This window comes from Equus quagga, chromosome 11 (assembly GCF_021613505.1).
Source record: "Equus quagga isolate Etosha38 chromosome 11, UCLA_HA_Equagga_1.0, whole genome shotgun sequence".
Classification (NCBI taxonomy): Eukaryota; Metazoa; Chordata; class Mammalia; order Perissodactyla; family Equidae; genus Equus; species Equus quagga.
Genome location: NC_060277.1, coordinates 109710202 through 109731717, shown reverse-complemented (window position 1 = coordinate 109731717; position 21516 = coordinate 109710202). Strand labels below are relative to the sequence as shown.

Below are 21516 nucleotides of genomic sequence, written 5' to 3'. Positions count from 1 at the left end.
TTCTAGAGCCCCAGAAGTGGGAGGGAGAAAGCGTGCCCAGATCAAAGGATCTGAGCAGATCTTTCTCCAGATGGCCAACAAGCACATAAAAAAGTGTGCTTTAAAAGTGTGATAAGGGCCAGCCCGGTGGTGCAGCTGTTAAATTCACACGTTCTGCTTCAGCGGCCCGGGGTTCGCAGGTTCGGATCCCGCATGGGGACCGCTTAGCAAGCCATGCTGTGGTAGGCGTCCTATATATAAAGTAGAGGAAGATGGGCATGAATGTTAGCTCAGGGCCAGTCTTCCTCAGCAAAAAGAGGAGGATTGGTGGCAGATGTTATCTCAGGGCTAATCTTCCTCAAAAAAAAAAAAAAGGGTGCTAAAAGACAAGACCCATAACATCATTATTCACTGTAGGATGGAATTGCAAATCCAACCCACAATGAGATACCACTTCCCACCCACTAGGATAGCTTAACTTTTGGGGGAATTATGTAGGAGATACTTGTGTCCAGTTGTAAGGCACATCTTAGACATAAGCCATCGCCGTGCCTCTGGTTCATTTTCCTGCCGACAGTCCCAGTGCTGGGTTAGCTCTGACATGCAGGGATATTCAGTTTGGCCTCTGGTTCCTGGGATACAACCATTGGGAGGAGGGGATGGGATCTATTAAGTTTATCCCGTGGTCCTATTGGGATGGTCCCAGACCTTGGGAGGTCCTGTATGGAGGACAGAGGGGATCACATTCAGGGGTCTGCACCATCTCAGTACCCCGTATTTCAGCCTGGCCCAGTACTATGAGTGGCAGTACTTGCCCCAGGTACTCATAACACGCTGCATGCAGCCCTCCACCCCATCCCTTGGGACTCTGGCAGGACCCAGGAACTCAATAGCAGGGCCTTCCTGCAGGCTCTAACTCTCAGAAAAAATCAACCAAGGAGGTTTCCCAGGACTCCAGTGCCCTCTGGGGAACCCCACCCTAACCTTCGACCTCTACTTCATCAAGATGAATTTGATAGAGCTGTGGGGACACCCCCTCCACCATCCTGGACTCTGGATACCTCTCCAGAATGAGGCTCCCACCCTGCTGGGGCATGGCTACTGTGGCTGCAGCACTCAGAGCCAGCGTCTGTGGCTCCCACAGGCCGTCCCCACAGCCTTCCCCAGCCTTCCTGTGTGACTATGTTCTGTACGTGCAAGTCTGAGCTCACAGCCTAGTCACAAGGCCCAGTTCTGTTAGGGGCCTATGACAGCTGTCAAAGAGGGGGGGTGACCAGGGACCCCGGGTTGGAAGGGCTGTCACCCTACAAATAAGGGAATTGAGGCACCTGCTCAAAATCATAAATCTGCAGGAATTAATAGTAATTAACTAGTAGTTAATAGCACAATTGCTATACGTCAATAATGATAACCTCCACCACCACCGCATTCAGTTGCTGGTTGGCTGAACCCCTGAGACCTTGGCACATGCATGGCTGTTCCCTTTCCCTGGAACACCCTGTCCTGGTGATTCTTTTTTTTTTTTTGGCTGAGGAAGAGTAGCCCTGAGCTAACATCTGTGCCAATCTTTTCTTTTTTTCTTCTTCTTCTTCTCCCCAGAGCCCCCCAGTACATAGTTGTATATTCTGGTTGCAGGTCCTTCTAGTTCTGTTATGTGGGAAACTACCTCAGCGTGGCCTGATGAGTGGTGCCATGTCAGTGCCCAGGATCCAAACTTGTGAAACCCTGGGCCGCTGAAGCAGAGAGTGCAAACTTAACCACTCGGCCACAGGGCCAGCCCCTTCCTCCACTTTATATGTGGGTTGCTAGGTCCACACCCGGAACCTGAACCCGCAAACCCAGGCTGCTGAAGGGGAGTGCGCTGAACTTAACCACTAGGCCTTGTGGCTGGCCCCTGTCCTGGTGATTCTTGTCTTTACTTAGTTAGCCCCTGGTTGGCCTTCAGGTATCAGCTTAGAAGACCCTTCCTCCAGGAAGGCCTCACAGACCTCCCAAGTTGAGGTATTAATCCTACTGAGTGTTGTGTGTCCCCCCTACTAAGCTCCCTGAGGCTTAGGAGCTTTCTTGCCCCATTGATAACGCTTTCCCAGCACTTAGCACAGTGCATAGCACAGGATGATAATAGCTGTAATAATAAGGACCAGGGGCCGGCCCCGTGGCCGAGTGGTTAAGTTCGCATGCTGTGCTTCAGCAGCCCAGGGTTTCTCTGGTTCGGATCCTGGGTGCAGACATGGCACCGCTCATCAAGCCATGCTGAGGCAGCACCCCACATTCCACAACTAGAAGGACCCACAACTAAAAATATACAACTATGTACCAGGGGGCTTTGGGGAGAAAAAGGAAAGATAAAATCTTGAAAAAATACTAATAGTAGTAATAATAAGGACCAGCATGCACGGAACACGGTTCTAACTGCCGTCCAGGGACTGACTCACTGGCTGAGTGAAGGAGTGGAGCACTGTCCATTGAAGTCACTCCCCAGTTGCAGCATCTTAACACCCCAAGCCCAGGGCCCGGGATTCTTTAAAAATATTTTAATGACTTGAAAGCTCCAGGATGGGCTCCTGGTCTCTCTGCCCTTCTCCCCAGGTCCTGGCCTCTGCTGTGACCCTGTGGTGTCCCTGGCATGGCCAGAGTGCCCTCTGCTGGAACAGTGGGGACGATCTGCCGTGTCTCCTGGATGCAGCTGGCTCTTCTGCACCTTCTTGTTTGCAGTCCCCCACCTGTTCCAGCTCCAGGACAGCTGCTCTGTCCTTTGTCCACTTCGCCCCCTCGGCCTGTTTGCCCTACTCTGCCCAGGGCACGTGGTCCCAGAAGTCTAGGCCGTGCCGCCTAGCTGGCTATCTCCCCGAAGGCCCCTGAACTCAGACCTGACGGGCACAGTCTGTCCCAGGGCTGGCTGTGATGTTGGGGCACCCACTACCCCTGGCCCCAGCTCCACCTCAGCCCCACCTCCTAGGGCACAGGGATCCCTGATCTGTCCCACTCAGGGAGATTGCCTAATGCTGGGGCCAGGCTGGGGAGCACAACAGGAGAAACCACAGGGTGACCACATGCCCTCTGCCTTGGGGTTGTCCCTGTGCTGAGCCCTGATTTCAGGTGTGTGGGAAGGGGCGATGGTCATAAATAGGAAGGCAGGCACTCCCAGAACTGTAACCTCAGCACAACCCTTGCTGCAAAGGTCCCCTCTGTCCCTCTTAGCCCAGGAAGGGGCTGTCGGAGGGGGGCTCCCATGGCTTTGGGGCACCCCCTCATCCTGAGCCCCACTTCCTTGTCCTGCTTACCCCTTCTTGTCTCTCTTACCCAGACTCTCTTCTCCAGCCCACTCCATCTCTCTGGAGCTCCAGGCCCATCTCCTTGTGATTTCCTGTCACCCCAACTTCCTGTCCCCACACCACCCTCACCGACTTCCTCTTCAGACCAGGCCCTACTTCCCTTCTCTGACAGTCGGGGGCCTGCTTCATAAACAGCGAATCATCAGTTCTGTCTTTTTCCTTTTCAATCTTACCCATATGTCTTCTCTCTTCCTGATGCTGGGGCCGCTTCAGGCCCACACGGCCCAGACCCTGAGCTTTGATAGGATCTCTCTCCTCAGCCTCTCTGCCTAAATCACCAGACTCATCATCTACAAGAGCCCACTTTTCAGGGGCTGCACTGGAAAGCTCCCACCCACCTTTGAGTTCATGGACCACTCTGCCCACACCTTGGCGGGGCTCTGGTCTGCACACCCATTTCCCTGTACTCCCAGCCCACACTCTCGAGAGCTCACACATAGGACTCATCTGCTCACCCACTGCCACCGCATGTGCATTCCTGTTCCACCCTCCCCCCACGTGCCCTCCCTTCACCTCCTGAGCCTTCTCTCTCACCCTCACTCAGCCTGGATCATGCAATCCACCATGCCACTCCCCTGAGGGCCTCCCTCCCCCATTCCCAGAGCACTCCAGAATCACGGCCGAATTTCTCCCGGCCCCCCTAGTCTCCTGCTGCTCTCTTCCCTTCCCTTGCTCCAGCCCTGACAGGCTTTTAGTCACCTCCCTCCTTTGACACAGGCGCTACCCTACTACCCTGGATAAGCCTGGCTGTTTGTGAGTCGAAGGCCAAGTGCCCCCTCCTCCAGAGAGTCTTCCCTGGTGGCCCCTGATGTCACAGCTTCCCAGAGCCAGGAGCTCCCGGGCGGTTGTCCACTTTGGTATCTCCAGCTTGTGGCAGAGTACCCAACATGTAACACTCAATAGGTGCTGCGTTGGCTTCCTGGGGCTCCGTAGCAAAGGGCCACAAACTGGGGGTCCTACCACAACAGAAATTTATTCTCTCCCAGTTCTGGAGGCCAGAAGTCTGAGAACAAGGTGTGGGCAGGGTTAGTTTCTTCTAGAGGCTCCGAAGGAGAATCTGTTCCATGCCTCTCCCCTAGTTTCTGGTGACGGCCCGCAATCCTTGGCTCGTAGATGCACCACTGCCGTCTCTGCCTTCCATCTTCTCTCTGTGTCTGTAAATCTCCATGTCTCCGTTTTCTCTTCTTATAAAGACATCAGTCATTGGATTAGGGTCCACTCTACTGCAGTATGACCTCATCTTAACCAATTATATCTCAAAGACCCTATTTCCAAGTACGGTCACGTTGTGAGGTTCCAGGTGGACTTGAATTTGGGGGGGGGGGGAGATGCTGTTCAACCCAGTACAAGTGCCCAGTGTGCATTTGTGGCCCGATGGAGTCCCCTGTCCTCTGGGTGCAGCCCCAGACCCACCTCCTCTGAGGGGTCTTCCCCAGTGCTCCTGGCCTGCCCCTTCCTCCCTTAGTCTCCTTCTTCCCTTAGGAATGGTGGGGTTTTGGGCATTTCCTGCTAAATCTAAAATTTCTGCTGGGCACAAATCTACCCAGAGGAATTCCGATCATCATACAGATAGGCTGTTGTGTACAATTGGCATTTTAACAAGCTCGGGTCCCTCCCGAAATGAAACAAACAAAAATCGACCCTCCTTCCACTCATATCCCCCTCCAGCTCCTGCCCCAGCCCCTCTACAGCCAGACGTGGTGTGACAGGCGTCCCCTCTCACTGGCTCCATTTCCACACCTCGCCTCCTCCGTCTGCCCTCTAAAGACAAACTTCTGCCCCGTATGGTCATGTTACCGTGTCTAGTGAACATGTTTAGTCTTCATCTGCCTACAGCGTCTGACCCCGCTGGCCCCCGCCTCCCTGAGATCCGGTCTTCCCTGGGCTTGCAGGACAACATGCTCTCCTGGCTTTCCTCCCACGTCTCTGGCCATTCTCGGTTACTCTTGACCTTCGAATGGCAGTTCCACAGGCTCTGGCCTTCACCCTCTCCTCTTGTCACTCTACACTCATGGCTCCAACCACCACCCGTACACTGACGACCCCACATTTTATACATCTAGCCCAGACATGCAAATTGGCACCTTCCCTTGTGTGCCTCAAAGGCCCCCAAGGCCAACATCAGCCGGAACTTGCCATCAACACCATCCTGCCCCCCCAACCCCCACTCCTGCTAAACCTGTCCTTTCTTCCGTGTTTCCTATTTCAATATATGGCAGAGGCAACATCCACTTAGGTGTCTGAGTCAGAGCCAATGAGTTTTCTTGACCTCCCATCTCTCTTGTGCCGCATATCCGACCCATAAGCGAGTCCTACTCACTTTACCTCCTACTATTTCTCCAGTATGAATATTTGCCCTCATCCCTACCACCATCCCCTCCCAGACCAGCCACAGCCACTATTGTCCAGCTCAGACCCCAAATCTCTGTTCAACACTATAGTTGGACTGATGTTTCTGAAATGTAAGTCTGGTCTTGCCCCATTGCTCACCCTACTTAAAACTCTGCAGTGGCTTTCCAGGAGTTGCAGGATGAAGACAAGCCCCTGGTGTGGCCTCAAAGCCTGGCCCTTGCCCACCCTTCCAGTCCCGAATTGCTCTCCTTCACTCCTTGCCCTCCAGCCACCCGAGCCTTCTCTGCTTGCTGTGCCCACCTAGCTGCGGGGTCTTTGCTTCTGCTGTCCTCCTGGCTTGGAGCACCCTCCTGACCTTCTTTGCCTGGATAACCCCTGTCATCTCAGATTGCAGCTCAAGCATCGCTTCCTCCAGGAAGCCTTCCCTGATTTCCCGAGCGAGGCTAGTTCCCTCAATTATTCCTCCTCCTAGCACATCTACCTCTCCTCTTGGCCCTTTCCACTATTGTGCATTTATATTGATTTAAGTCAGGCATTGCACACTTTTTCTGAAAAGTGCCAAATGGTAGATATTTCAGGCTTTGCAAGCCGGACAGTCTCGGTTGCAACTACTCGACTCTGCCATTGTGGGCAAAAGCAGCCACAGACGACCCATAAACAAACAAGCATGGCTGCGTCCCAGTAAAGCTATTTATGGACACTGAAATTTGAATGTCATATATTTTCATATGTCATGAAATATTATTCTTCTTTTGATTTTTTTCCCCATTAAAAATTGTAAAAACCGGGCCAGCCCGGTGGCACAGCAGTTAAGTGTGCACGTTCCGCTTCAGTGGCCCTGGGTTCGCCAGTTCAGATCCCGGGTGCGGACACGGCACCGCTTGGCAAGCCATGCTGTGGTAGGCATCCCACATATAAAGTAGAGGAAGATGGGCACGGATGTGAGCTCAGTGCCAGTCTTCCTCAGCAAAAAGAGGAGGATTGGCAGCAGATGTTAGCTCAGAGCTAATCTTCCTCAAAAAAAAAAAAATTGTAAAAACCTTTATTAGCTGGCAAGCTGCACAAAAACAGGTGATGGGCCATAGTTCCCTGACTCCTGATCTGCACAGTTCTGTGATGAGCCTCTCTTTCTTCCATCACTAGATTATAAGCTTCAGGAGGGCAGGGGCTGAGTCTGTCTTAGCTCAGCATTGTGTCCCTACTGCCTGACCGAGGGGAACAATATTCTTCCCTCTTTGTCTACCACCCCAGCTCAGTGAATATTTGTTGAAAGTGTAAAAATAGCTAGGTACATAGGTTAACTCGCTAAATCCTCTATGAGGTAAATACTATCATTAATTTGCTTTTTTCAGATGGGGAACCTAAGGCACAGAGAGGTTAAGTAACTTGTCCAAGATCACACAGTTATAAGTGGCAAGGCCAGGATTTGAACCCAGGCAGTCTGGCTTTCGAGTCCGTGTGCTTAACCACCACATAACGTTTGTTGAGAACTGTCACGGTGGCAAGCTCAGTGTGACATGGCAAAACAACCTGTCTCTACCCCCACCAGCCACCACCCCTGTATCCAGGTAGTGCACACTCAGGTCAGCTTCTCAGGTCAGCTTCTCCTCTTGAGGGGCACCTGGTGTAGGATGGCTCCTCGGTCATCCTACTTATCTCATCCTACTTATCTCAGCGTGTGTCTAGACACACTTACCTCAGTGGCCAACATTAGGGCCTGTCCCTCCCACCCCCCGGCCTGCACTGGAGCTGTCTTGCTTGCCACTGCGTCTCCCATGAGGAGTCCTGTGCCTGGCCCACAGGAGCCACTCGGGGACCTTTGTGGGCCACTGGAGCAAACTGGGCTGAAATCTAACCATGGGTGTCATCTCCAACTGCGTGTGAAGCACAAAGCACCAGGGCACATGTCCTCCAGGCAGGACGGATCTGTAGCCATCAACAGGAAGGTTCAGCTTCCAGAACACTTGGCAGGGAGCCAAAAGCCTTTGATTGGTGCCCTTGGGCTCCTGACACTTTGATTGACATTTGCTTGGGCAAGGGTGAGCGGCTTAACAAACATTATTTAACTTTTCATTTGGAGTATCAGTGCACCTACACATTACTAACAGGGGCATTTAAGGCGTGACTGTTTTGACCAGCACAGGACATTTGACATCCCTGACACCTCCCCCTGGCCCAGCTACATTCCAGGAGCCCCTCCAGGCAGGTGACACCTTCAACTAGGGTGAAGCAAGTGAGGCACTTTCCTGGGACTCGAAATTTACAGGGACACCAACAAAACTCAGTAATCAAGAGAAATACTAATTTAATGCAATATATATAATTTTTTCTTCCCAAAGCCCCAGTACGTAGTCGTATATCCTGGTTGTAAGTCCTTCTAGTTCTTCTGTGTGGGATGCCGCCACAGTGTGGGTTGATGAGCAGTGTGTGGGTCTGGGCCCAGGATCCAAACTGGCGAGTCCTGAGCGACTGAAGCAGAGTGTGCGAACTTAACCACTATTGCACCGGGCCAGGCCCTAATGCAATATTTTTAGAAAATCAGATGAAAAAACTATATGGCCAGTGGAGTGGTTACCTGCCTTCATGAATAAACTTTTATTGGAATCAGGGCTGGGGTTAGTCTGAAAGGCACGAGGCAGGTAGCACAAGCACTGGGTCACACCTGCTTTTTATTTACTTTTTTTTTTTGAGGAAGATTAGCCCTGAGCTAACAGCTGCCAATCCTCCTCTTTTTGCTGAGGAAGACTGGCCCTGAGCTAACATCCATGCCCATCTTCCTCTACTTTATACGTGGGATGCCTGCCACAGCATGGCATGCCAAGCGGTGCCACACTTAACCGCTGTGCCACCGGGCGGGCCCCTTTATTTACAATTTTGGTATTCTGTCCCTCATGGATTTTTGTATTCATTTTGATTTTGTAAAATACCGCATTAATATCTTACCTTGATTCCTGAGTTTGGGGCACCTCTCCTTAAAGTTTGTGCCTGAGGTGAGTGCCTCGCTTGCCTCGCCTCTGCCCCGAACGCATCACCTTTCCCAGCCCCCCCCGGCTTGAGAAGCACTGAAGGTCACGTAGTCTTCAGCAAATATAAGTGGCGTCCTCATCCATGCCATTCTACAGATCGGGAACCAGCAGCTGGGAGAGGGGTGTGTCTCTCCCCTCATACACCCAGGGGCCTCAGCCTCACAGAACCTTCAGGCTAGGGGAAGCTTGAAATGGAAACAGGAGGAATAGGTAGGTCATTTGCTCCCACCTGGATCAGAGGGCAAGCGGACTCAGCCTCAGGAGGGAGCAAAGGGGTGGCAAAGGGAGGACAAGGAAGTAAGTGAGCAGCCGTGCCTGGGCCGCTCACACGCAGCCTGACCTGTCCTAGGACAGGACCTGAGTGGCCTCTCACCCTCCAACCTCTGGAGGCATCCTTCAGTCCTCGGTCAACGTTTTCTAAGCACCTGCTATGTGGCAGGCATCGATTAAGCCCTGGAGACAGAGATGAAATACCCAACCTGTCCCTGTGTCTGATGGAGGATTCACACACGAAATGAGGTGGTGCCAGGAGGGACATAGGCAGAGAGTGTTGTGGGAGCAGAGAGGAGGGAACCCCACCTGGCTTAGGGAGAGGGGGGTTCAAGACTGGCTTTCTGGAACACAGCGCCTCTTGGCTGAGTCTTGACTGAGTAGGAGTACGTAATGAGTAAGTAAGGAATGAACAGGAGTAAGGAAGGAGGGAGGGTGGAAGAGTGCTCCAGGCAGAGGGGACAGCTTGAGCAGAGGCCAGGAGGAGAGATGCTTTGGGGAGCAGAATGGATGGGGCTGGCAATGAAGCCCATGAGAGCTACTGGAGACTGATGTTTGTGGCAAGGAGCTGGGGGGGTGAGGGTGGGGTGAGACTGGGCCAGCAGGGTAGGCTGGAGATGGCCCATCTCTCCTTAGCTGATGGGACTCGGTCCGGGCGGCCACCAGGTGCCTTCCTCACAGGAAAAGCACAGAGCTGAGGTTATGCTCTCTTGGGTGAGATGCTCCTGATAACCATCACGTAACGACTACACGGCAGGCGGGGCCTCTGCCAGAGGCTCCCACAAACATCCTCTCCCTTCCCCCTCCAGCCACCACCATCCCTTAGGGGAGAGAAGGGTTAAGACTCCTTCCCAGGCTCCTGTCATCTGGTCCTGCTCCCACGCTCTCCCACCTGTGGGACAGGATGAGGAGGCAGGTGGAAACCGTTGCGTCTGTCAGCATCCTTTGGCCTCTACTTTGACCCTCCTGAGTTTGGGTGAAACTTGGAGTAACATGGAGGAAGCACTATCTGCACCTTTGGCTGGGTTGCCACTTGCCATCCACCTCCAGAGGGACCCAGGGAAGGCGTTAAAGACAGAACAAAGCTACGGGACAGATTTGTGGGATGTGACGTCATGCAGCCAGTGAACAAGCCAGTTTTGCATTCTGAAAGTAACTTTGGAAAATGCACACAGTATGATATTGGCGAAAATGCACGATGTGAGTTGTAACTCTATCTTCTAGCTATCAGCATCTTCAGCTGCTCCATAGCTCTGTGTAAAAAGACTGGAAGGAAACACTCCGGGAGAGGTTACCTCTGGAGGGTAGGATTACACATGGTTTTTTCTTCTTCTTTATGTGTTTCTGTAGTGTGGAAATTTTCTACGATGAACACACTGTAGGAGAGGCAGTGTAGCACAATGGTTAAAAAGCAGACAGCCTGGGTTTGAATCCTGGCTCCTCAACTTATACACTGTCCTGACCTTGGACAAGTCATTTAACCTCTTGCCCTTGGTTTCCTCATCCACACAATGGGAATAATTAATACTTATTGACAGTGTCGATGAAAATAATCCATAACCAATCATCTATAAATGAAAATTTGGGAGAGTTTATTCTGAGCTAAAATCTGAGGACCATGGCCCGGGGCCTTTCTTCCCAAAGGAAGAAAGGGCACCAAAGAAGTGGGGTGCACAGAGTGGTTATATCCCCCCACACAGGATGTTTCACATAGGATTGAAATGCCCCTTTTACAATAGTCACGAGACTGCTCTGTCAGCACAGTGATTGATGGAAACAGCAGGTAGGTCTTCTGTCTCGGTGAACACAGCAGGGTGGCAGGTCTGCTGTCTCGAGCTAGGTGGTCACAGGTGAGCTGGGTGGTCAAAGTTGAGTGCAGCAATCAGTTCCTAGCCTAAGGAAAGATGCTTATCCTTAAGGAAATGCCAATGTGGGGGGAAGTTGCGCCTTTATCTTAAGGGCATTTGTTCTTGCCATGGGAAATGTTTTAAAGCAGATATGCAATGCGTGCTCGATGGTCATGTCAGGCCCTTTTGGAAAAAACAAAGTCAGGCCGAATTAGGTTTATACCAAATGGCTTCCTCATAAACTCCAATATGTCCTATTGCTTGCCATTTCTATTTTGTCAACAGGGTTGTTACGAGGATCATGTAAGTTCATATTTGCCAGGAAGAGTGACTGGCACATAATAGGCACTATATGTTTGTTAAGTAAAGGCAAAATTACTTTTATAGAAAATGCAAAAAGAATTAACTTGAGAACTACCCAGGTAACACAATCTTTTCGTAAGGAATAACACAGAAAATTTTTAAGTGAAATAATCCTTGGAGACAGAGTAGTTTACAGCCTGTTTGGACTCACATTAAAAATAGTCGTCGAGTGCTCAGGCAGGAGCAAGAAGGCATGAGGGGTGTGTGGGTGGCATTCCACAGACAGTCCCCTCCCTGGTCTGCCCACTGACATGGACGATCCAAGAACACTGGCTGATGTTGCACCCCGGAGGTCCCCCTCCATGATATTTTCCCCCATGAGGCACACGCCTTGCCATGAGAACCACCCCCCGGACATTTCGGTTTGCCGGGCTGCCTCACCGACCTGCGAAACTGCTTACCATTTAGCTTTTTTTTTTATTGGCACCTGACCTAACATCTGTTGCCAATCTTTTTTTTTTCCTTCTTCTTCTCCCCAAAGCCTCCCAGTACATAGTTGAATATTCTAGCTGTCCCTCTGGTTGTGCTATGTGGGACACCACCTCAGTGTGGCCTGATGAGTGGTGCCATGTCCGCGCCCAGGATCTGAACTGGCGAAACCCTGGGACACCGAAGCAGAGTGTGGGAACTTAACCACTGGGCCATGGGGTGGCCCCCCATTTAGCTTTTTGAAATGCTGAAAAGTATTTGAGGACCCGCAGGACGATCATTGTGGATCCCTAGGGGCTCAGGAACTGCAAATGAGTAACGCTTTGGGAAAGCAAATAATACCCTCTTACATTCAGATGTGGATTTCACACCAACATGTGCCTGAGGGTGTCATGGTTCCAGCATGACATACCACCCTGGACTAAGCGTCCTTCAGAGACAGAAGGAGCTGGCGAGGGTAGCCCTCTCCTCGTCAGCTCCCCAATGGGGAAGGACTCTGAGATCCACGCAGCTAGCCAGAGCAGACCTCTGCTGTCCCCTTGGGCCACGCATTCACCTCCTCAGAATTTCTTGACCTCGGCCCGGCCCAGTGATGAGGAAACCTACAGCCCCTTGGCAGGGAGGACTAAAGATGGGGAGGTGGGGAGGCAAGATTGAGGCTTTTTGGTTGAAAGGTTTCTCCTGAACATCGGGGAAAGGTTTTGATTTCATTCCTACCCGTCAACATGGGCAGCAGCCCGTGGGGAATAAAAGCGATTGGAATGGTGCTGAGTGGACTCCGGCGAGAAGGTCAGCAAGAGACCACGGCCGAGACTTGCTCAGAGGCACCGACGGACGCCCCACCCCGCGGGACCTCCGGAGCCCACCCTGTGCCCGCTGTGTCCTGCTCCACCCCGGCTCCCAAATGACCCCTCCTAACGAGAAACTAGGGTCACTAATCTCTCTGAGAACAGGCTGGGCCAGGGTGGAATTCAGGCACACCCCCGGACGGCACCCTTTGCCCTAGTTCTGGACTACATTTTCTCAGGGATTTTCTCCTGTGACTTGTAGCATTTCCTCTTCGGAGACAATTATTAACCTTACCAAGAGCCCACGCATGAGAAACCACAGGGACAAGCGGCTGGTTGAGGCTGGAAATGCCCAGGTGGCTTCCTCAGAAGGAGCTGAGTCCCCAGTCATGTGCCTGCCAGGATCACAGGGCAGTGGCCCGCTGGGCAGGGGTTCGGCCTCTTGGGCAGACTTCCACACATCCTACTGGGCAGGTGGTATGGCAGAGGCCTGTGTGTCGATCAAACTCCTTCCCTTTCCGGCAGTGTACCCTCTGGGAGCTGAGTCTGGTGGGCCTATGGCTGGGGGCGGGGAAGGCGGCTTTCAGGAACACTGAGGAAGATGGAGTGGTGTCCGGATAGCCCCCAGGCAGGAGAGCCTCAGTTCCACACCCCCTCCCGGGTGTGAGCCCCTCTGCTCTGAGCATTGGGTCAGCAGCCCCAGCCCCGGCCTGGATCTGGGCTCTCTGCCTTTCTTTTTTGGGTCTGTCAGCCTGGGTTCCTCCAGCTTAACTGCCCAGCTCTCCGTTAAGCCAGGAACTGACAGAACACCTCAACCCTAGTCTGTCAGGTGCCAGCTCTCAGTCTGGCCACCTGTGCGTAGGGGGGCGGGGGGAGGGGAATCCAGAGAGAGAAGACACCTGGTCCAAGCCCCGCCCACTCTCAGGCTAGAAGGGCTTTGGGGAAGAGTGCCTGGCGCTGAGTGGCCAGGACCAGTCTGGAGAAGCAAGACCAGGGGTCCCTGGTTGGATTTGGGGGATCGGAGTGGAGGGCAGGCGGTGCACCCGGGCAGGACTTTCCCCCTCCGGCGGCCTCAGGACTGTCCCCGGGCCCGGGGGACCCGGAGCCTGGTTCAGAGCCCTTCTCCTGCGGCTGTGGGGCCGGAGGGGTCTGCCCGCTTCCCGGGATTCCCGGGCCCGCGGCGGGCGCCGCCCTCCCGCCTCGCCCAGGGCCGGCCGCGGACACACGCCCCGGGCCCGGCGGCGCAGCCAGCTCTGCAGTCTAGCTTTATTGGCCGCCGCCTAGGCCTCCGGGCGCTGCTTGAGCGTGACGGCGGCGCCGCTGCTGACCATGACCGCGGGGTAGAGAGGCTCCAGGAAGGAGGCGAGGAAGCGGTAGAGCAGGCTCACGCCGCCCGCCACGCCGTAGAAGGACAGGCAGCCGGCGCGGCAGTCGAGCGCCACGCCGAGCGCGCGGTGGTAGCCGCCGTGCAGCACCGTCTGCGTGTTATTGTGCCACACCGAGAACTTGAGCGAGTCCCACTCCAGGCACCACGAGTAGGGGTTGCGGCCCAGCAGGTAGACGATGTTGCGTCGCGGGCGGCCGCTGAGCTGGGGGCTGCGGCGGTAGGTGACGCCCAGGCACACCCACGAGTTGGACACCTCCGCCTCCCAGTAGTGGCGGCCCTCGAACAGGCCGCGCGAGCACAGCACCTGAGGCCACTGCTTGAAGCCCGGGAGGGGACCGCCGGCGGCTAAGGGCTCCAGGAGGATGCCCAGGTTCAGCACCGAGTGCGTCTCCTTGAAGAGGAACAGCTCCTCGCTGGCGGTGGCGGGGTCGAAGTTCAGGTTGCAGTAACCTGGGTGGGGAGGGGACGGAAAGGGAGCCAGGGTCAGGGGCCCCCAGGGCAGAGGAAGGAGGTGCTAGGTTGCCTGGCGTTTGCATAGAAGTCACAAAGTGCTTCCACCCCCAGCTCCTAGGAGTGGCCGTTTATCCCCACTCCTTTTAGTCTCCAACTCGGGCCCCCAGGTGCAGCTGACAGTCTGGAGAAGTGGAGTGAGTTGGGTGCTGTCCACAGGTCCACTTTTCTAGAGAAGTTGAGAACCAGGAGCCTGCCTCTCTGCCCCCATCTGACCCTCACATAATCTCCCTTTTTATTTATTCAGGAGGCAAGATTGAGTTGGGACTGAAGGAGAATCAAGGGCTCCCAGAGAAAGTCACCCAGAGGGGTTCACCAAAGGCAACACAACCTTGACTCCCAAGATCTCAGACAAGTCATTGGGATTTGGCCTCCAGCCCAGCCTGGGAGAGGGGCTGTGGGAACATCATATAAAAGGGAGATTGCCTGAGGAAGAAATGGACAGGATCAGCCAAGCTGGCTGAAGCCCAGGGGAGGCTGGCAGGCACCCAGCTGAGGGCAGAGGCTGTGCCACACCAGGGCTAGGCAGGGCTGCAGAGCCCGCCTGTGGCAGTAGGTGAGGCCTTGCCCCACCCAAGGGAGTGGGACAGGACAGTCTTTCCCCTTCCTATCAGGGCCTTGGAGTCGCAGGCCGAGTCCTTCTGAGGTCTCCAATCCAGAGTGGGAGGTCAGGGCAGGAGAGAGCTGGCACCTCTCTGGAGCCCTGGCCTGAATGCAGGTGGGGCCGGGGAAGTCAAGGCATCCAGGGCCCTGTTCCTTTCGCTCCCACACCTGGGGCCCGACCCCAGTACTGAGGACTCACACTTGAGAAGTGTTTTCCTGTCCACGGCTGGGGGCAGCACTTCATAGGAGCTCATCTTAATGCCTGGGGAGATGGGGGAGCTTTGCTGAGGACACTCTCACAGCCCAGCATCCTTCCAGATGGCATGGGCTTCCACGAGGCTCTTCACCTGGGAAAGGTGCACATGGGCAGGCAGGACTCTCTCTACAAGTGCCCAGAACTCCAACCACTGCCCGGTAGGGCTGTCCAACCCCCAGAATGCAGGTGAGTCTCCAGGGTCCCCAGGCCGCCAGGTACTGACCCTTCAGGAGGAGCTGATTGGTGAAGCTGAGACCCATGTCCAGCAGCCGGGTCCGGAGCTCCGCCAGGGTCTCTGGCAGCTGGAGGAAGCTCTGCTTCTCCTCACAGTTGGTGCCCATCAGGGGTTCCATGCAGGCTGGGAGGTGCTTCAGCCTGGGGAACTCCTGCGTGCAGGGAGTGGCCGGTGGTACCACCTGTTAGCCAGGGCCGAGGCAGATGCCAGGAACTCCTGCTTGTGGCCCGGGCTTGGTGGTCCCCAGACCATGAAGCAGGAGGAGAAGCTGCCCACTTTCAAACCTGGACATCTCTCTCCCCTCCTCCTGGTTGTTTAGACATCTTAGGTTAGGGTGTTGTCAAAGGTAGGGCCACTGTGGCCTAGTGCATTAAACAAAGTGGACTTTTGGAAAACAATGGGAAGAGAGTTTCTTTTGAGTCTTCAAATGCTTAGTGGAAAACCTTGCCAAATGCTTCCTATTGTGCATGGGACAAGGTGAGCAACAGCCCTAGAAATCTGCTCAGGGGTGTGATGGCTACTGAAGAAAGGGGATCTTGGCTAAGGGTCCCCAAGCACAGGGTTTGGGCAGCTCCAGGCGCCGCCCATAAAGAAGGCTGCTGCTACCCCCTCCCCCACCCCCCCACTAGCTACCCTGCCTGGCACCCTCTTGCAGCAGCACCAGATCAGGCTGTGGGGCCAGGCCAGGCCTGGGGAAGGAAAAGGGATTTCAATCCAGGCTGTCTAGACTGTTCCGCACTCCCTTCCAGCCCTGGCCTGGGGGAGTCTGGAGCAACTTAGACTGTGTCAGATGCCCAGAATCCCAGGGTGCATCCCCATCTGTTCCAGGGAACGGAAGGCAGGAAAGTTAGGGAGAGACCGAGTGCTGAGGTGGAGGAAGAGGCCAGGGGTGTTGGTGTAAGCTCAGGATGGCTATGGAGGCTCCCTGAGGCAGAGGAATGGACAAAGTGATGCAGCCCCAAGCGCTGATCCCTTTATCCAAGGTCTGGGCAGATCCAGTGTATCTGTGGGTGGAGGGGGAGTGGAGGTCGTGACAGGGCCTGGGGCAGAGGTGCGGGTGGGGTGGGTGGGGCCTTACCTGCAGAAATTGCTGGTCGCTCTGGTTGGTGAGCAGGGTGCGGAGCCAGATGCTGTCCCTTTCCAGCTTCAGGAGCCGGTTGTGGCTCTGCCGCATGGAGCTGCCCAGCTTCCCCAGGGCAGCTGCCTCCTCTTTCTCCACGAAATCCAAGACCTTCATTTGCAGCTGTGTGACCTCCTGGATGATCTCTGAGAAGCAGGCGTTCACCTCATCTCGTGTTGTCTGGATCATTTTCTTGGGAGGTGAGAGGGAGCATAGAGAGGCATCTCTGAGCCCCACCCTGGTGACCCCATCGTCATGGCCTGGAGCCATGCCTGGCCCCACACCATCTGCTCCAAGCCCTGAGAGTTCCCCTCAGCCCGATGCAGGGCACTGGGGAAGCCTGGACCTGGCGTGGGCCAACCTTACCGAGAGAAAGGCCACCTGCCCGCGGTGCTTCTGGCTGTCAGAAGTGATGATCAACATCTGGTTCTCCACGCTGGCCTGGACCTTCCGAACCTCGACCTGGGGTAAGAGGGTGGAGTGGAGGAGAGGGCCCTTGATTCAGAGAGGTAACCTAGGAGAAGTCCTTCTGCAAGCAGCCCCTTGTCAAAGCCCAGAAGAGACGTCCTTCTTACATTCCTCGAGAGGCGAGAACGAGAATGACAATGACCAGAGCTGGTGGGTAGACGGCCCAGTCTCACCCCCCTGCTCTTACTCTCTTACACCGAGAGTCTCCCTCCCATTCTTACAGTCAGGTTCTCTGCTCCCCACAGGGATGACCTTTGGGTTTCAGGTCATGAGAAGGGGCTGTGGAAGGCTCGGTGGCTGGAGAGGCCTGGGAGGCAGTGGGTGGAGGAGGGGCGTATCAGATATGGAGCCCTGGGCTCCCTGGGGCAGCGCTGCCGGGCCCAAGCAGCACTGTGTCCCCAAGTCCTACATAAGCCTTGAGTCCCCACCTATTCCAGCAACGGGCGTTTTCATGTTCTGTAATGTATTCTAGAACTGTGCTATTCCTAGTGCCTGTCCATGAACTGTTGCTGACCCACAGCAAAAGAAGCAGCTCCTGCCAGACTGTAAATCAACACACGGCTTCCTTTGTTGAGAAAGTCTTGCTATGAAAACGTGGTCCGCTGAACTAAACAGTGTGGTGCGTTGGTTTACACTCTGGCACAAGCTCCTTGTTTGGCCATGGACCACTGACGGGGGCAAAGCTGGAATAGCACTGTTATGGAATATACGATAGAATGTCTAAAACGTAAGTATTCCACTATAAAAAGCGATAGAAATATATTAAACAAAATTGAGAAATAGAAAAAAAGGAAGGGATTCACCCACTCCTAACATGACTTGTTTGTATTTTGATATGTTTTATTTCCGCCTTTTCTTTTTCTGTTCAAAAAATTTAACATAGGATTCATACCTACAATTTAGGATCCTTATTCATTTAACTGGCCAGCACTTTTTCATGTCATGGCATGACCTTTGCTTTTTTTTTTGAGGAAGATTAGCTCTGAGCTAACGTCTGCCGCCAATCCTCCTCTTTTTGCTGAGGAAGATTGGCCCTGAGCTAACATCTGTGCCCATCTTCCTCTACTTTTTTGTGTGCAGGATGCCTGCCACAGCATGGCATCATAAGCAGTGTGTAGGTCCACGCCCCGGATCCAAACCAGTGAACCCCAGGCAGTGAAGCTGAGTGCGAGAACTTAACCGCTATGCCACCCAGCTGGCCCCTCATGATCATCATTTTAATGGCTGCACAATTTTCCTCTAAGGAAAGGTGTGGCAGGGCTTGAAACTCAGAACCATGGGTCCCCTGGCTCCTATCCTCCCACCCCCACCTCCTTGCGGGCTCGCTCCTCCTCCAGGGGGATGGTGTCGTGGTTCTTGTGCTCCTCCAGCAGGCAGGCCCCGCACACGCAGCAGCCCTCCGTGCGGCAGTACAGCCGCTGCAGCTTGCGGTGCTTCCAGCACAAGCGGCTCTTGAGGTCCCACACGGGCTCCAGCAGCTGGTGGTCCTGGAACACCTGGTCCTCAAAGTGGCTGCGCAGGTGCTTCTCGCACAGGGAGGCCATGCACTGCAGGCATGACTTGACTGACTTGAGTTTCTGGGGGGAACAGAAGTCGCAGGGCACATCCGTGGGCCCAGCCAGGTTCTGTGCGGACCCCAGAGTCTGGCCCTTGGCCTGGGTGAAGCAGTTCACCATCTCTTCCAGGATGCCGTTCTTGCAGAGGCGTGGCCTGGAAGGGAAGGTCTCTCGGCACTGGGGGCAATAGGGCATCTCGTCCATGGTAGCCTGGTGGTCCCAGAAACCTTGCAGGCAGCTCATGCAGAAGTTGTGCCCGCAGGCGGTGGTGACTGGGTTGCGGAACACCTCCAGGCAAATGGGACAGAGGACTTGGTCCTCAAATGTGCAGAGGTCGCTATTGTTACTCATCAGGAGCTGTCCTTGGGGGGGTCTTGAGGGCTGGGCAGGGGGCTGCAGGGCTGGGATGTGGTCCTGGACTGGCCCTGGGAAGACAGAGCAAAGCCATGCTGAAGCCAAGGCAGGAACTGAGGGGCCTTGGAGGGGCACACTAGTCCTTCTCTTAGAAGCAGCTGTCTGCCCATGGGGTACAGGGATTTTGTCATTGGTCATCCCACATTGGAGGCATAAATTGCGGATTGTGTTCTCCTTGTCCCAGCCCTAATTGCTGGAACAAATCCTGGACAAGAGGGTGGATGAGCAGAAAGTTACATAGTGACAAAGGAAAGGAGCCACTTCCTTGACCCTTCGGAAGGAAAGGTAGGAAGCACAGTACTTACGTAAAACTCTCTGCATGTCAAGGAGAGCCAGAGGCTTGGCTGCCCTGCGGTGGGAAGGAGAAGAAACTTTGGGTACTCAGGCACAGGGCCCTTGCCCCTGGTCCCAATTCACCAGCAGCTGGGAGGATCCCCATCAGTCCAGCATGCCCCCACCCAGCCCTTTATGTCTCTTGGTCTTACGTCTCTTGTCTCTGATGACCGCCTTCCCACCTTTCCCTTTGGCTGCTGTTTTGCTGTCTCCCTATCAAATTGGACCCCCTCCTTGAAGACCACCCACAATTTTGCTCCCTGATGTCACAATTCAAGCGTGATCAGCCCCAGTGTTCTGCCTGTGATGTCAGCAGGGTAAAAGTTGTGCCCCTGGACATGCCACGGTGCTGATGCAGTCTGCCCTTCCACCAGCAATTCTTTACTCCAGAGCCTTCATCCCAGGCGGGAGAGTTGCAGCTGCACCTGGGGCCACTTGCAGTGGACGTCAGGGACTCACCATACCAACCAGAGAAGGAAAATGGCAACTAAATGACAGTAGATTCTTGGGCAACTTGTTTAATCTCTCTGGACCACAGCTCTTCTCTGAGCATCAACAGAGTTGTTGTAGGAGATGATGTTTTAAGGCCCCTTCTTGGCCTAAAGTTGAATGATCCCAACATTATCTCATTGGTGATCCTAAATATTGTTGCTTCCACGCTGGTTCTGATTCTCAGAAGAAAAAAAGGGATGCAACCATCACCACTATCCATATCCAAAACTTTTTCATCACCCCTAACAGAAACTTTATAACCATTAAGCAATAATTCCTCATTTGCCTCTCCCTTGAGCCCCTGGTAACCTCTAATCTATTTTCTGTCACTATGAATTTGCCTATTTTAGATATTTCATAAGACTGAAATTATACAACATTTGTCCTTTTGAGTCTGGCTTATTTCACTTAGATAATGTTTTCAAGGTTTATCCATGTTATGTCATGTATCCAAATTTCATTCCTGTTTGTGGCTGGATCATATTCCACTATATACCACATTTTTTTTATCCTTTTATCTGCTGATGGACACTTGGGTTTCTTCTACCTTTTGGCTAGTGTGAATAATGCTGCTATGAAATAGGTGTACAAGTATCTATTTGAGTCCCTGCTTTCTTTTGGGTATATACCTAAGAGAATCACTTACAATCCTTAGAGAGACTGTAGGCTCTGTAGTTGTGTCTCCTTTTAACATTCCAGATGTCATTTGTATTGTCTTTTTCTGCGATGAGTCCCATTAGGAGTTTATCCATTTTGTCCATCTTTTTAAAGAATCAGCTTTTGGTTTTGATGGTTCTGTTGTATGTTTGTTTTCTATGTAATTGATTTCTGCTCTGCTCTTTATTATTTCCTTCCTTTTACTTTCTTTGGGTTGAATTTGCTGTTGTAAGTTCCTGAGATGGACACAATGATTTTTAGCCTTTCTTACCTGTCTTTTTTTTTTTTTTTTAAAGATTGGCACCTGAGCTAACATCTATTGCCAATCTTCTTTTTTTTCTTTCTTCTCCCTAAAGCCCCCCAGTACATAGTTGTGTATTCTAGCTGTAGGTCCTTCTAGTTGTGCTGTGTGGGATGCCCCCTCAGCATAGCTTGATGAGCAGTGCTAGGTCTGCGCCCAGGATCTGAGCCAGTGAAACCCTGGGCCACTGAAGTGGAGTGCATGAACCCAACCACTCAGCCACGGGTCTGGCCCCCTTTCTTACATGTTAATAAATACACACACACATACATACATACATACATTTTCCTATTGTGATTTCTTCTTTGACCCATGAATGATTAAAAGCATGTTGCTTACTTTTCAAAAATACAGGTATTTTCTAATATTTTTTATTATTGATTTCTAACTTGATCCACTATAATCAGGTAATATGCTCTGAATTAATCTTTCCAATTTTTTTTTATTTTGGGGAAGATTAGCCCTGAGCTAACTGCTGCCAATCCTCCTCTTTTCGCTGAGGAAGACTGGCCCTGAGCTAATATCCATGCCCATCTTCCTCCACTTTCTATATGGGACGCCTACCACAGCATGGTGTGCCAAGCGGTGCCATGTCCACACTCGGGATCCAAACTGGTGAACCCCAGGCCGCCGAAGGAGATCGTGCATGATTAACCACTGTGCCACTGGGCCAGCCCTGAAGTTTTTTGAGACTTGCTTTATGGCTCAGAACATGGTCAATGTAGGTAACTTCCACATGAACCTAAAAATTCAGAATGTGAATGTAGTTGTTCAATGTATGTTCTACATATTTCA

At 53.1% G+C, this 21516-nt stretch overlaps 1 protein-coding gene across 1 annotated transcript; it reads right to left on the bottom strand.

The window, feature by feature from the left end:
• Positions 1-13556: 13556 nt before the first annotated feature.
• LOC124247266 (E3 ubiquitin/ISG15 ligase TRIM25-like) lies at positions 13557-18875 on the bottom strand. The gene is made up of 6 exons (XM_046676341.1): positions 18279-18875; positions 16867-16962; positions 16459-16692; positions 15369-15531; positions 15089-15151; positions 13557-14226 (listed from the first exon to the last, which is right to left on the bottom strand). Exons 1-6 carry the CDS (start codon positions 18873-18875, stop codon positions 13670-13672), a joined length of 1710 nt encoding a protein of 569 aa, XP_046532297.1. The 3' UTR covers positions 13557-13669.
• Positions 18876-21516: the final 2641 nt, after the last annotated feature.